Source organism: Leptodactylus fuscus, chromosome 8 (assembly GCF_031893055.1).
Source record: "Leptodactylus fuscus isolate aLepFus1 chromosome 8, aLepFus1.hap2, whole genome shotgun sequence".
Taxonomy (NCBI): Eukaryota; Metazoa; Chordata; class Amphibia; order Anura; family Leptodactylidae; genus Leptodactylus; species Leptodactylus fuscus.
In genome coordinates this window covers 10829642-10846554 of record NC_134272.1, presented here as the reverse complement: position 1 = coordinate 10846554, position 16913 = coordinate 10829642, and the positions used below count along the sequence as shown (strand labels likewise).

The window sequence follows — 16913 nt, the reverse complement described above, 5'->3', positions numbered from 1 at the left end:
AAAGTCTTTTTCGTCCAGTAGTTTCGAAAAACGGACACCTAATGGATCTCATTATAGTTAATGGGGTCCATCGGGCTCCATATGTGACCAGTGTTGTAGCCGTCCGTCAACGGACCGGAACAAAGGTAAGGCCGACGCTAGTGTGAATATACAATAAAACCTGATCACGGAGGGAACGTGGAAGCCAAATCCTAGCACCAACCAGTGTGTGCCAATGTGCTGGAGGACTGTACCCCACTGCTGATGGAAGAATGGAGCGGGTTAAAGTGAGCAACATGGAGAGTCTTAATGGCAACCTGTCGGGGACACTAAACCACCTACAAGTCCTTATGGACAGGGATTTAGTGGTCCAGTTATACAGTCCCCAGCGTTACTGACCCGCGCCTGCACTCCTGACACTGGGAAGAGTATACGGGTTTTTCATGCTTATGCAGAAAACTTTACAACAAGGCTATTAGGGACACTGCACCCCCATCCATAAGGGTCAGGGGGTGGTTCAGAGTCCCAAATCAACCTTTAGATGTCTTCTCCGCGCCGTTGTTCCGTAGAAATCCCGCTTTTTGTTGGTATGCAAATGAGTTCTCTCGCAGCACTGGGGGCGTCCCCAATGCTCAGAGAGAACTCTCTGGCGACGCCTCCATCTTCTTCAGGAACGGCTTCTTCACGCATCTTCTTCCGGCGCAGGCGGGCAAACTTGTAGGCCTAGGGCAGAGCCGACTGCGCATGCCCACAGGCCACAAAAAAATGGCCACTTATTTACTGTGCCTTGGGCCGAGCTGACTGCGCATGCTCACAGGCCAAAAGAAAATGACCACTTGCTTACTGTGTAAGCAGCCATTTTTCTTGTGGCCACGGGCATGCACAGTCGGCTCGGTCCGAGGCCTACAAGTTTGACCGGTTGCGCCGGAAGAAGACGTGCGAAGAGGCCGTTCCTGAAGAAGATGGAGGCATCGCCGGAGAGTTCTCTCGCAGCATTGGGGACGCCCCCAGTGCTGTTTGAGTGCTGGGGACCGCCCCCAAAGCTGCAAGAGAGCTCATATGAATTCAGACGAAAACTGGGATTTCTATGGAACGGCGGCATGGAGAAGACATCTAAAGGTAGGAGACAAATAGATTTTAAGGCTATACCTGCGTGTCAACCAGAAAAAAAAATGTGTTCTAATGATAGGATCCCTTTAAGGCTCTCCATATATATTAGGAAAAAAAAAAAAAAAGACGACATCTCTGACTACGCCATGGAGAGAATTTATATTCCCCCCCCCCCCAATCTACCTACACCGGTTTGCAGGCGTACAATGTAGCTCATCTTTGGAGAAAAGCCCTTTCTTAGCACCGCGTCTCCTCCAAGCACTCCATCTACATGACATGCCAATGACTGCCCATCATGCAAGACCGCAAACGATCTGCCAAGATCCACGAGCTATAGTGCGCCCCCCACAGGTGCACATTTTGCATGCTACATGTAGTGTCCGCTGTTTTGACGCCAGAACTGGGAAAGAACCTCAGACTGTAGTGTGAATGCTGCCTTACATCCCAATTGGACAAGTCACTGTATAAGGCTGTGTTCACACCGGAGATGGACGTTCCACCATTCTTTTCTTTTTGGGGTAATCACACAATCCCTACAGCTGGGGATCCATAGGCACTTGGCGTGCTGCCGTATGCGCCTTCGTCCCTCACTTTAGCAATCTGTGTAGTGTGAATGAGTCCCAACGCAGACAACATAAGGACGCAACGTAACATACAACAACTAGACATGTCGAATAATCCTACAAGGGTCTGGCGGGGAAAAATGAAACCAAAACCAAATACATAGCCATACGTTACATCCAGGCCACGTAGTATAGCGCGACCCGTAAGTGTATATTCACACAAGGCAGATCCATATAGGTGAATGGCGTCGCTGCAGCGTGTGCACAGATTCCTGTAAGACGCATTCAGATAAATGAGACAGTGATGTAATAAATCTGCCGTGTGTGAACAGACGCCTGTCCCACAATTCTCCCTGCAGTCACATCTATGTAAAAATGCTGTGCACCTTAGTTAGCAGCAGAGGAGGTATCTGAACGTGCCGGGTAGTCTGGACTGTCACCGCCATTGTTATTATTTTTACACAAAGACAGAATTGAATGTTGCAAAGGTCCAGAAGATGCCAGGTATGAACATAGCCCAGGCACGGGTGGAGGAGATTGTGGTTACGTGCCATTCCAAAGTATACCGGTCCATAGCCATGTGTCAGATCCATATTGATAAGTGTAAGGGACCTACCAAGCACATAAACCCAACTGCTGCTTATGGCCCGGACTGAATGAGACCAACACAGAACACCAGCAAAGCAAAACATGGGTCTGAACTGGGCCAAAAGGGGTTCAAGGACTGGAACAGTGTAACAGACTGATGACATCATCTGACAAGTTTCAGTGATGCAAGAGGTGCACATACACTAAAGCCAGTAGTCTTCTACCCTCGCATGTACATCGCCATCTTTACTGAAACCACAAGTCTGTCACTGCATGCAGAGTTGTAGAGTCACAGGGTTAGAGGTCACGGCTGCAACCTGAACAGACTGGTATGCTGGGATACAGGTACACAGGTGGATGCAAAGCCCTATAGAGCTATAGGTGTGGGATATATAGAGTATAGCAGAGCAATGCGGGGATACACACAGTATAATAGAGAGATACGGGGATACACACAGTATAATAGAGAGATGCCGGGATACACACAGTGTAATAGAGAGATACAGGGATACACACAGTGTAATAGAGAGATGCCGGGATACACACAGTATAATAGAGAGATGCCGGGATACACACAGTGTAATAGAGAGATACAGGGATACACACAGTGTAATAGAGAGATACAGGGATACACACAGTGTAATAGAGAGATGCTGGGATACACACAGTGTAATAGAGAGATGCTGGGATACACACAGTGTAATAGAGAGATGCTGGGATACACACAGTGTAATAGAGAGATACAGGGATACACACAGTGTAATAGAGAGATGCTGGGATACACACAGTGTAATAGAGAGATGCTGGGATACACACAGTGTAATAGAGAGATGCAGGGATACACACAGTGTAATAGAGAGATGCCGGGATACACACAGTGTAATAGAGAGATGCCGGGATACACACAGTGTAATAGAGAGATGCCGGGATACACACAGTGTAATAGAGAGATGCCGGGATACACACAGTGTAATAGAGAGATACGGGGATACACACAGTGTAATAGAGAGATACGGGGATACACACAGTGTAATAGAGAGATACGGGGATACACACAGTGTAATAGAGAGATACGGGGATACACACAGTGTAATAGAGAGATACGGGGATACACACAGTGTAATAGAGAGATACAGGGATACACACAGTGTAATAGAGAGATGCTGAGATACACACAGTGTAATAGAGAGATGCTGGGATACACACAGTGTAATAGAGAGATACAGGGATACACACAGTGTAATAGAGAGATACAGGGATACACACAGTGTAATAGAGAGATGCTGGGAAACACACAGTGTAATAGAGGGATGCTGGGATACACACAGTGTAATAGAGAGATACAGGGATACACACAGTGTAATAGAGATGCTGGGATACACACAGTGTAATAGAGAGATGCTGGGATACACACAGTGTAATAGAGAGATACAGGGATACACACAGTGTAATAGAGAGATACAGGGATACACACAGTGTAATAGAGAGATACAGGGATACACACAGTGTAATAGAGAGATACGGGGATACACACAGTGTAATAGAGAGATGCTGGGATACACACAGTGTAATAGAGAGATGCTGGGATACACACAGTGTAATAGAGAGATGCTGGGATACACACAGTGTAATAGAGAGATGCTGGGATACACACAGTGTAATAGAGAGATGCTGGGATACACACAGTGTAATAGAGAGATACAGGGATACACACAGTGTAATAGAGAGATACAGGGATACACACAGTGTAATAGAGAGATGCCGGGATACACACAGTGTAATAGAGAGATGCCGGGATACACACAGTGTAATAGAGAGATGCCGGGATACACACAGTGTAATAGAGAGATGCTGGGATACACACAGTGTAATAGAGAGATACAGGGATACACACAGTGTAATAGAGAGATGCCGGGATACACACAGTGTAATAGAGAGATGCTGGGATACACACAGTGTAATAGAGAGATACAGGGATACACACAGTGTAATAGAGAGATGCCGGGATACACACAGTGTAATAGAGAGATACGGGGATACACACAGTGTAATAGAGAGATACGGGGATACACACAGTGTAATAGAGAGATACGGGGATACACACAGTGTAATAGAGAGATGCTGGGATACACACAGTGTAATAGAGAGATGCTGGGATACACACAGTGTAATAGAGAGATGCTGGGATACACACAGTGTAATAGAGAGATGCTGGGATACACACAGTGTAATAGAGAGATACGGGGATACACACAGTGTAATAGAGAGATGCTGGGATACACACAGTGTAATAGAGAGATGCTGGGATACACAGTGTAATAGAGATGCTGGGATACACACAGTGTAATAGAGAGATACAGGGATACACACAGTGTAATAGAGAGATGCTGGGATACACACAGTGTAATAGAGAGATACAGGGATACACACAGTGTAATAGAGAGATGCTGGGATACACACAGTGTAATAGAGAGATGCTGGGATACACACAGTGTAATAGAGAGATGCTGGGATACACAGTGTAATAGAGATGCTGGGATACACACAGTGTAATAGAGAGATGCGGGTATACACACAGTGTAATAGAGAGATGCTGGGATACACACAGTGTAATAGAGAGATGCTGGGATACACAGTGTAATAGAGAGATGCTGGGATACACACAGTGTAATAGAGAGATGCTGGGATACACACAGTGTAATAGAGAGATACAGGGATACACACAGTGTAATAGAGAGATACAGGGATACACACAGTGTAATAGAGAGATGCTGGGATACACACAGTGTAATAGAGAGATGCTGGGATACACACAGTGTAATAGAGAGATGCTGGGATACACACAGTGTAATAGAGAGATACAGGGATACACACAGTGTAATAGAGAGATACAGGGATACACACAGTGTAATAGAGAGATGCCGGGATACACACAGTGTAATAGAGAGATGCTGAGATACACACAGTGTAATAGAGAGATGCTGGGATACACACAGTGTAATAGAGAGATACAGGGATACACACAGTGTAATAGAGAGATACGGGGATACACACAGTGTAATAGAGAGATGCTGGGATACACACAGTGTAATAGAGAGATACAGGGATACACACAGTGTAATAGAGATACGGGGATACACACAGTGTAATAGAGAGATGCTGGGATACACACAGTGTAATAGAGAGATACAGGGATACACACAGTGTAATAGAGAGATACGGGGATACACACAGTGTAATAGAGAGATACAGGGATACACACAGTGTAATAGAGAGATACGGGGATACACACAGTGTAATAGAGAGATGCCGGGATACACACAGTGTAATAGAGAGATGCTGGGATACACACAGTGTAATAGAGAGATACAGGGATACACAGTGTAATAGAGATGCGGGGATACACACAGTGTAATAGAGATGCTGGGATACACACAGTGTAATAGAGAGATGCTGGGATACACACAGTGTAATAGAGATACGGGGATACACACAGTGTAATAGAGAGATACAGGGATACACACAGTGTAATAGAGAGATACAGGGATACACACAGTGTAATAGAGAGATGCTGGGATACACACAGTGTAATAGAGAGATGCTGGGATACACACAGTGTAATAGAGAGATACAGGGATACACAGTGTAATAGAGAGATGCTGGGATACACACAGTGTAATAGAGAGATGCTGGGATACACACAGTGTAATAGAGAGATACAGGGATACACAGTGTAATAGAGAGATGCTGGGATACACACAGTGTAATAGAGAGATACAGGGATACACAGTGTAATAGAGAGATACGGGGATACACACAGTGTAATAGAGAGATGCCGGGATACACACAGTGTAATAGAGAGATGCCGGGATACACACAGTGTAATAGAGAGATGCCGGGATACACACAGTGTAATAGAGAGATGCCGGGATACACACAGTGTAATAGAGAGATACAGGGATACACACAGTGTAATAGAGAGATACAGGGATACACAGTGTAATAGAGAGATGCTGGGATACACACAGTGTAATAGAGAGATGCTGGGATACACACAGTGTAATAGAGAGATACAGGGATACACAGTGTAATAGAGAGATGCTGGGATACACACAGTGTAATAGAGAGATGCTGGGATACACACAGTGTAATAGAGAGATACAGGGATACACACAGTGTAATAGAGAGATGCCGGGATACACACAGTGTAATAGAGAGATACGGGGATACACACAGTGTAATAGAGAGATGCCGGGATACACACAGTGTAATAGAGAGATGCTGGGATACACACAGTGTAATAGAGAGATACAGGGATACACACAGTGTAATAGAGAGATACAGGGATACACACAGTGTAATAGAGAGATGCCGGGATACACACAGTGTAATAGAGAGATGCTGGGATACACACAGTGTAATAGAGAGATACAGGGATACACACAGTGTAATAGAGAGATACGGGGATACACACAGTGTAATAGAGAGATGCTGGGATACACACAGTGTAATAGAGAGATGCTGGGATACACACAGTGTAATAGAGAGATGCTGGGATACACACAGTGTAATAGAGAGATGCTGGGATACACACAGTGTAATAGAGAGATGCTGGGATACACACAGTGTAATAGAGAGATGCTGGGATACACACAGTGTAATAGAGAGATGCTGGGATACACACAGTGTAATAGAGAGATGCTGGGATACACACAGTGTAATAGAGAGATGCTGGGATACACACAGTGTAATAGAGAGATGCTGGGATACACACAGTGTAATAGAGAGATACGGGGATACACACAGTGTAATAGAGAGATGCCGGGATACACACAGTGTAATAGAGAGATGCTGGGATACACACAGTGTAATAGAGAGATACGGGGATACACACAGTGTAATAGAGAGATACGGGGATACACACAGTGTAATAGAGATATGCCGGGATACACACAGTGTAATAGAGAGATGCTGGGATACACACAGTGTAATAGAGATGCTGGGATACACACAGTGTAATAGAGAGATGCTGGGATACACAGTGTAATAGAGATGCGGGGATACACACAGTATAATAGAGAGATACAGGGATACACACAGTGTAATAGAGGGATACAGGGATACACACAGTGTAATAGAGAGATGCTGGGATACACACAGTGTAATAGAGAGATACAGGGATACACACAGTGTAATAGAGAGATGCTGGGATACACACAGTGTAATAGAGAGATGCTGGGATACACACAGTGTAATAGAGAGATGCTGGGATACACACAGTGTAATAGAGAGATGCTGGGATACACACAGTGTAATAGAGAGATACGGGGATACACACAGTGTAATAGAGAGATGCTGGGATACACACAGTGTAATAGAGAGATGCTGGGATACACACAGTGTAATAGAGAGATACGGGGATACACACAGTGTAATAGAGAGATACGGGGATACACACAGTGTAATAGAGATATGCCGGGATACACACAGTGTAATAGAGAGATGCTGGGATACACACAGTGTAATAGAGATGCTGGGATACACACAGTATAATAGAGAGATACAGGGATACACACAGTGTAATAGAGGGATACAGGGATACACACAGTGTAATAGAGAGATGCTGGGATACACACAGTGTAATAGAGAGATACAGGGATACACACAGTGTAATAGAGAGATGCTGGGATACACACAGTGTAATAGAGAGATGCTGGGATACACACAGTGTAATAGAGAGATGCTGGGATACACACAGTGTAATAGAGAGATGCTGGGATACACACAGTGTAATAGAGAGATGCTGGGATACACACATTGTAATAGAGAGATGCTGGGATACACACAGTGTAATAGAGAGATGCTGGGATACACAGTGTAATAGAGATGCGGGGATACACACAGTGTAATAGAGAGATGCTGGGATACACACAGTGTAATAGAGAGATGCTGGGATACACACAGTGTAATAGAGAGATACAGGGATACACAGTGTAATAGAGATGCTGGGATACACACAATGTAAGAGAGATACGGGGATACACACAGTGTAATAGAGAGATACGGGGATACACACAGTGTAATAGAGAGATGCTGGGATACACACAGTGTAATAGAGAGATGCTGGGATACACACATTGTAATAGAGAGATGCTGGGATACACACAGTGTAATAGAGAGATGCTGGGATACACACAGTGTAATAGAGAGATGCTGGGATACACACAGTGTAATAGAGAGATGCTGGGATACACACATTGTAATAGAGAGATGCTGGGATACACACAGTGTAATAGAGAGATACAGGGATACACAGTGTAATAGAGATGCAGGGATACACACAGTGTAATAGAGAGATGCTGGGATACACACAGTGTAATAGAGAGATACAGGGATACACACAGTGTAATAGAGAGATACGGGGATACACACAGTGTAATAGAGAGATGCTGGGATACACAGTGTAATAGAGATGCGGGGATACACACAGTGTAATAGAGAGATGCTGGGATACACACAGTGTAATAGAGAGATGCTGGGATACACACAGTGTAATAGAGAGATACAGGGATACACAGTGTAATAGAGATGCTGGGATACACACAGTGTAATAGAGAGATACGGGGATACACACAGTGTAATAGAGAGATACGGGGATACACACAGTGTAATAGAGAGATGCTGGGATACACACAGTGTAATAGAGAGATACGGGGATACACACAGTGTAATAGAGAGATACGGGGATACACAGTGTAATAGAGAGATGCGGGTATACACACAGTGTAATAGAGAGATACAGGGATACACAGTGTAATAGAGATGCGGGGATACACACAGTGTAATAGAGAGATACAGGGATACACACAGTGTAATAGAGAGATACAGGGATACACACAGTGTAATAGAGAGATACAGGGATACACACAGTATAATAGAGAGATGCTGAGATACACACAGTGTAATAGAGAGATGCTGGGATACACACAGTGTAATAGAGAGATACAGGGATACACACAGTGTAATAGAGAGATGCTGGGATACACACAGTGTAATAGAGAGATACAGGGATACACACAGTGTAATAGAGAGATACGGGGATACACACAGTGTAATAGAGAGATGCGGGTATACACACAGTGTAATAGAGAGATGCTGGGATACACACAGTGTAATAGAGAGATGCTGGGATACACACAGTGTAATAGAGAGATACAGGGATACACACAGTGTAATAGAGAGATACGGGGATACACACAGTGTAATAGAGAGATGCTGGGATACACACAGTGTAATAGAGAGATGCCGGGATACACACAGTGTAATAGAGAGATGCCGAGATACACACAGTGTAATAGAGAGATGCTGAGATACACACAGTGTAATAGAGAGATACAGGGATACACAGTGTAATAGAGAGATGCTGAGATACACACAGTGTAGTACAGTGTAACAGTAATGTGGGATACACAATGTAGTACAGTGTAGCAGAGTGGTGTGGGATACACAGAGCATAGCACAGAGGTGTATGAAACACAGTATACAACAGTAATATATAGAGCACACCACATGGAGAGACCATAATACTGATGCAATCGAAGAGAGAACTCCAGGAGACAATATGATTGAAGTAGGCCCGAGAGGAGGTGGCAGCAGATGTCACGGAGCATTATATGGTGAACTCCTGACTCCGGCCTGATACAGATATATATATATCCTGTACTATGAGCACATGCAGCCAGTCCTGTGTAATCATACCATGATGCATGTACATTACATAGGAGTAGCATGTATTGTACGTGTAGGTGTCAGTCTGGTATACCATCATGTGTGCCGCAGTCCGGTCCTTAGCCAGTGTGACACATGTTAGTTTGTCCTGTGTGATACATTATAGTCAGCCTTGGGTAACATTATATAGTCAGTCCCATGCAAAGTACAATTTACAAGTACATCCTATATAATGTGCGTGTTACACAGTCCCATGTAACAGATCATGTGTATTACGGCAAGTCCTGTGTAATGTACATGCTACAGCCAGTCTCATGTAAGGTATATACTAGAAAACTCCATGTAAAAACATGTTACAGTCAGTCAATCCAAGGCAACGTATATACCGCCAGTCCCAAGTCATGCATCAGTCAGTCCAATATAATCTATACACTAGTCAGTCCTGTGCAAAAAAAAAAAGTGCATTAGGCAGTCCCAAGTAATAAATGCTGAACGATAAAGTCAGTTTGATGTAATGCACGCTGCATGTCAGCAAGTCCCATGTAACACATGGCGTGCTGCTGTCAGTCCTATGTAATGTATATGCTATAATCTACAGTATCTTATATATGTGTTACAGTCAGACCTGTGTAATATATACTAGTGAGCCCTGTATATAGTGTGTGCACACTGTATATTCTCTGCCACATACACTCTATATATAGTCTATCCTTCCCTCTATTGCCCTGTATACATAGTCTATCCTCGCTCTACGTTGCAAACTGCTTATCTTATCTTATACTGTCTATCCTTTCCCTTCATTGTACTGTTTATACTTGTGTATCCTCTCCCTCCTCAGTATATACAGTGTATCCTCTCCCTCCCCTGTATATACTCTTCCCTACCCAGTATATACAGTGTATTCTCTTCATCTCCTGTATATACAGTGTATCCTTTCCCTCCATTGCTCAGTATATTCTGTCTATCCTCTCCCTCCATTGCACTGTGTATACTTGTGTATCTTTTCCATCCCATGTATATACAGTGTATTCTCTCCCTGCTCAGTATATATACAGTGTATTCTCTCCATCCCGTGTATCTACAGTGTATTCTCTCCATCCCGTGTATATACAGTGTATTCTCTCCCTGCTCAGTATATACAGTGTATTCTCTGCATCCCGCGTATATACAGTGTATTCTCTGCATCCCGTGTATATACGGTGTATTCTCTCCCTGCTCAGTATATATACAGTGTATCCTCTCCATCCCGTATATATACAGTGTATCCTCTCCATCCCGTGTATATACAGTGTATTCTCTGCCTCCCGTGTATATACAGTGTATTCTCTCCATCCCGTGTATATAGTGTATTCTCTCCATCCCGTGTATATAGTGTATTCTCTCCATCCCGTGTATATAGTGTATTCTCTCCATCCCGTGTATATACAGTGTATTCTCTCCATCCCGTGTATATACAGTGTATTCTCTCCATCCCGTGTATATACAGTGTATTCTCTCCATCCCGTGTATATACAGTGTATTCTCTCCATCCCGTGTATATACAGTGTATTCTCTCCATCCCGTGTATATACAGTGTATTCTCTCCATCCCGTGTATATACAGTGTATTCTCTCCATCCCGTGTATATACAGTGTATTCTCTCCATCCCGTGTATATACAGTGTATCCTTTCCCTCCATTGCTCAGTATATTCTGTCTATGCTCTCCCTCCATTGCACTGTGTATACTTGTGTATCCTCTCCCCTCCCGTATATATACAGTGTATCCTCTCCCTCCCGTGTATATACAGTGTATCCTCTCCCTCCCGTGTATATACAGTGTATCCTCTCCCTCCCGTGTATATACAGTGTATCCTCTCCATCCCGTGTATATACAGTGTATCCTTTCCCTCCATTGCTCAGTATATTCTGTCTATGCTCTCCCTCCATTGCACTGTGTATACTTGTGTATCCTCTCCCCTCCCGTATATATACAGTGTATCCTCTCCCTCCCGTGTATATACAGTGTATCCTCTCCCTCCCGTGTATATACAGTGTATCCTCTCCCTCCCGTGTATATACAGTGTATCCTCTCCATCCCGTGTATATACAGTGTATCCTTTCCCTCCATTGCTCAGTATATTCTGTCTATGCTCTCCCTCCATTGCACTGTGTATACTTGTGTATCCTCTCCCCTCCCGTATATATACAGTGTATCCTCTCCCTCCCGTGTATATACAGTGTATCCTCTCCCCTCCCGTATATATACAGTGTATCCTCTCCCTCCCGTGTATATACAATGTATCCTTTCCCTCCCCTGTCTATAGTGTCGGGCCTGCCTGGGCTCCATGTTGACATCTGCTCCATCCCTCCAATCTGGGCCCATACAATGTCCCGGCCTCCTCTCCTCCTGCAGCGGCGCCGGCCTCTGTGCTCTCTCGTCAGCCCGCGCCCCCTCCCCATCCCCGGCCTGCTGTGCGTGTTGAAGCCTCGGCCTCTCCTACCTGTACTGTCCGCGCTGGCGGAGAAGCCCGGGGAGCTGAGTTTGGGTCTCTTCCGGTTGGGCGGCCCCTCCAGCAGGTTCTCGGCCATCTTCTCCCCTTTACTGATCGGTCACCGAAGACAGACAAGACTCCCTCCCCGGAGGAGGAGCAGTGTGTGCAGGGGAGGAGGAGGGGGTGCCCCGGCCCTGCCACCACCTCCCTCCCGGCTTCTGCTACTACTACTACGACCACCTCAGCAGCCCCCCGAGTCCTGCATCCCGAGGGGGGGCCCGAGGACTGAGCCCCCCGATCCCAGCAACTGTAGGAGCCTGCAGACAGTGGCGCCCCCTAGTGTCACCCCACTAATAGGACCCCCCAATAATGGCCGTGTGGACCCCAAATACAGCTAGCAGGATCCCCTATAGCAGTGCACCCCCAATCTAACCCGGGATGGGGGGGTAACGATCACCCGGATAGAGCCCCCGGGGTAGGCAGAATTGGGGTGTAATAGAATCTACACAGTCACCCCAAAAATCACTGTCCAAAATAATGAACCTTCACCGGCAGAAATGCACCCAGAGATCCGAGCGCCCCCTGCAGGCCACTGGCTCTCACTGCAGCTGATCGGCTACTGGGGACCCCAAAATTAGTCTAGATCCTCCCCGAAAAAAATCACTGTCTCCCCCCAAATGCGAGCAGCCCTGGGTGATGTAGTAATGGCCGCTCCTCCAGGACGTGAATGACGAGGGCCGATAAATATGGGGGCTCCAGCCCCCCAAAAGTGCTTGTTGTTGGGGTGTCAGGCCGAGGGTAGGCCCTGCGCAGCTCCTCTGAGGGGAAGGTTGCGTCAGGCCTCGGTCCCTGCTCCCCTCCCCCTCCGCTGCCGGTTCTCTCCGCCCGCCCACGCAACCGTGCGGCCGCTTCCTCCTCCTCCTCCTCCGGGAGGGGAGGGAAAACAATGAAGGAGCCGCCGCCGCCGCCGCTGCTGCCACCAAACGGGGCCTCGGATGAGGAAAAATTCTGAGTGGCCACCTCTGTGGGGGAGAAGAAGCTGCCCCCTGCCGCCTCCGGAGTGCCCCGCTGTCCTGGCTGGCAGCCCTCTCCTCCCCTGGATTCCTCGCAGGGCCCCGGAGATCTCCGGCGCTGACCGAGCCGCGACAAGATGGCGGCTGTTGATTCCTCAATTAAAAAAAAAAAAAAAAAAAAGTTTTTTTTTTTTTTTTTTTTTCCTCCTCTCTTCTACGACGGCGGGAGGAGGGGCGGGGCTACGCAGGACGCACAGAACGTACGGGGGGGCCAGGAGGAGAGGGGGGGCACGCAGAGCTGTGGAGAATGAAGCTGAGAGCAGCGGGGTGGGTGGGGAAGCGCACGTAGCCTGCTGGGGAGGGGGAGTGGCCGGCCACGCCTAGAGGGAGGGGCAGGGCACGCCCACATTGGTTGGCCGCTCCTGCTTACATTTGGTTGGCGACGCCCAGACATTAGGGCTGAGGTGGGATGTGAGGGAGCCCGAGCTCCTGTGTGTGGGGCGAGGACATAGCATTGTTCTGGGGCTGCAGGTGACATGGATAAATCCCATGAGGGGGGTCTTTAGGCCATGTTCACACGCAGCAGAATAATGGTCCCCGGAGCGTGCACAAATCCACCTAAAATTCTCAGATGTGCGCAGTTGGTACCCAATAATGATCACCCTAGAAATGGAGGGCCGTGATGGTCATGGTGCCCCTTATAGAGCTGCACGGTAACTTTGGACGCAACTAATAATTGCCCCAAGTGTGCTGCGACCGCCACTCCGCAATGTGACGCCATTCACTTAGAAGGTGTCGCCTTGTAGCCTCCGTCCAGGCGCAGCGGGTTTGCAGTGTGGATCACGTATCAGGTTTTTAGACCCTGTTCACATGTACTTCAGGATCTGAGAGGGGTTTCAGTGCAGAATCTTATCAATCCCATAATATGTGCACGTTAAGGCGGTGTTCACACGGTGCACTTAAAACTGCAACAGATTTTGATTGTACAGGTGAAATGTAAAGGCTGTATTCACAAAGTGCAGTTAAAATGGTATCAGAAAAAACTGCATGGAGGTTCGATGCAAAAATAAGTGCAGAAATGGTGACCTATAGTGATCAGCACAGAAATTTAGGCGCCATGACCCCCGCTGTACCGATTATGGTGCCCCTTCAATGGAAGATTAGACACTGCACATTTGGTGCGGGTTTGTAGTACAGATCATATATCTGGTTTTCACATCCTATTCACATGTACTGCAGGATCAGATCCTATTCACATGTACAGCAGGATCAGATCTTATTCACATGTACTGCAGGATCGGATCCTATTCACATGTACAGCAGGATCAGATCCTATTCACATGTACTACAGGATGGGATCCTATTCACATGTACTGCAGGATCGGATCCTATTCACGAGTACAGCAGGATCGGATCCTATTCACGTGTACAGCAGGATCGGATCCTATTCACGTGTACAGCAGGATCAGATCCTATTCACATGTACTGCAGGATGGGATCCTATTCACATGTACTGCAGGATGGGATCCTATTCACATGTACTGCAGGATCGGATCCTATTCACGTGTACAGCAGGATCGGATCCTATTCACATGTACAGCAGGATCGGATCCTATTCACATGTACAGCAGGATCGGATCCTATTCACATGTACAGCAGGATCGGATCCTATTCACGTGTACAGCAGGATCGGATCCTATTCACACGTACAGCAGGATCGGATCCTATTCACACGTACAGCAGGATCGGATCCTATTCACACGTACAGCAGGATCGGATCCTATTCACATGTATTGCAGGATCGGATCCTATTCACATGTACAGCAGGATCGGATCCTATTCACGTGTACAGCAGGATCGGATCCTATTCACATGTACAGCAGGATCGGATCCTATTCACATGTACTGCAGGATCGGATCCTATTCACATTCCCATTATAGTGTGAGGGGTCCATGTGCTTTCACTGCTCACCGCTTGCCAATGCGTTCAGTAGTCCATTCGGGGGGTCCCCATGTGGACTTACCGAACGCAGATGTGAACCAGGCCTTAGGGTGTATTCAGTATTTTAGGGAACTGAATTTTTCCACTTAACCAAATTCCACGTGCTCCAATGTGGACAAGGGTTTTACTTGATAGAAAGTCCCTAAAAAACCATGGCGAGACCTGACAGTAAATGTTCAATTTCCCTACAGCGCCACCACAGTGGAAATGCAGTATTACACATTGTCCATTCATATCAATGGTTGTTTCTGTAAGGCAGGACTTGTCAGGTCCTCCAGGGCAGTAGTTCCCTGTGGGTAGAACCTTCCGTAAGAGCCACCCCCATAATGATAGTTTGTGGGGTTCGTCATTCATCTTCAAACCCTCTGGGCAAAATAAGAGGGAGCCGAGGGGAGGTGAGTAAACATAACAAAGAGTATTACTCACTTTACCTGGGCTCCGACATCGCCCCCTGTCCTCTTTGGACCTCTTGAGCAATGTCAGGGACCACTAAGACCTTCTGACTCACTTGGTGGGGTCTTCAGTAAGAATGTTTTTTTCACTAGGGGGTACTTAGCTTGAAACGGTTGACGCCATGTATGTTCGAGGACCCAGTGACACCACTAAGGTGCCACCTGATGAGCTCAGTGACTGTTCTTGAACTGTCCTTTGTCTTAAAGGTGTTTCCTTAGCATAGGTGATCAGATCAGAGAGGATCTGACACCCGGTACCTACGCCGATCAGATGTTATGAAGCAGGAATACCATAAGTCATGTGATATCCCTCTCATCCGTCACATGGCCTTTTTGCAGCTCAGTCCCACTTAAGGGACTGTACGGCACTGTGTTTGGTAGAGCAGCTGATCGGTGAGGGTGTTAGATCCTCACAAATATGATAGTGATGACCTATCCTAAGCATTGGCCTTTAATAACACAGTCTCATGACAGACCCCTTAAAGTCTTATTAGAACACAAGCCATTCAACATGAGCGTAGCCAGAGTATTGAGGATGCAGACTCTTCAAACTGCTGATCGGCGGGGGTCCCAGGTATCAGATCTCTAAGGATAGGTCAGATTTAGTCTAAGTATATAGGTCATCAATTTATTTAGCCTGTCAAACCCCTTTAACAGCCAGTCATACTGTTAGAGTAGTCATGTGACAGTACGTTGCAGACTTTTTTTTTTTTTTTTTGGGGGGGGGGGGGTTGCATGACCTAAGTTACCATGTAGCTGTGGCCTTAAAGGAATTGTTCAGGAGTACACTATGGATTGATATATCCTTAGGATAGGCCCCTCAATGGCAGATCAGTTTGTACTGACTCCCAGCACTCAGCAGTTTGCAGAGCCTGCAGTGTACTGGAGCTAGCACCGCTCTGTACACTGTGTAGCGATTGCTGAAAGTACTGCAAGCTCAGTCCCTTTGTACTGGATCCCTGTTCACATACTATTGGTAACATATCCTAAGCCCTTCCATACCAAC

General features: G+C 46.4%; 1 protein-coding gene across 2 annotated transcripts in view; it reads right to left on the bottom strand.

Annotated features, from left to right (window-relative positions):
- CREBBP (CREB binding lysine acetyltransferase) overlaps window positions 1-13605 on the bottom strand; it is a 38017-nt gene extending 24412 nt beyond the window's left edge. For both annotated transcript variants that reach the window (XM_075284063.1, XM_075284064.1), the window contains exon 1: window positions 12450-13605. In XM_075284063.1, coding sequence (XP_075140164.1) covers window positions 12450-12537 — 88 coding nt within the window. In that variant the 5' untranslated portion in view covers window positions 12538-13605. The remainder of the gene's footprint in view (window positions 1-12449) is intronic.
- Window positions 13606-16913: the final 3308 nt, after the last annotated feature.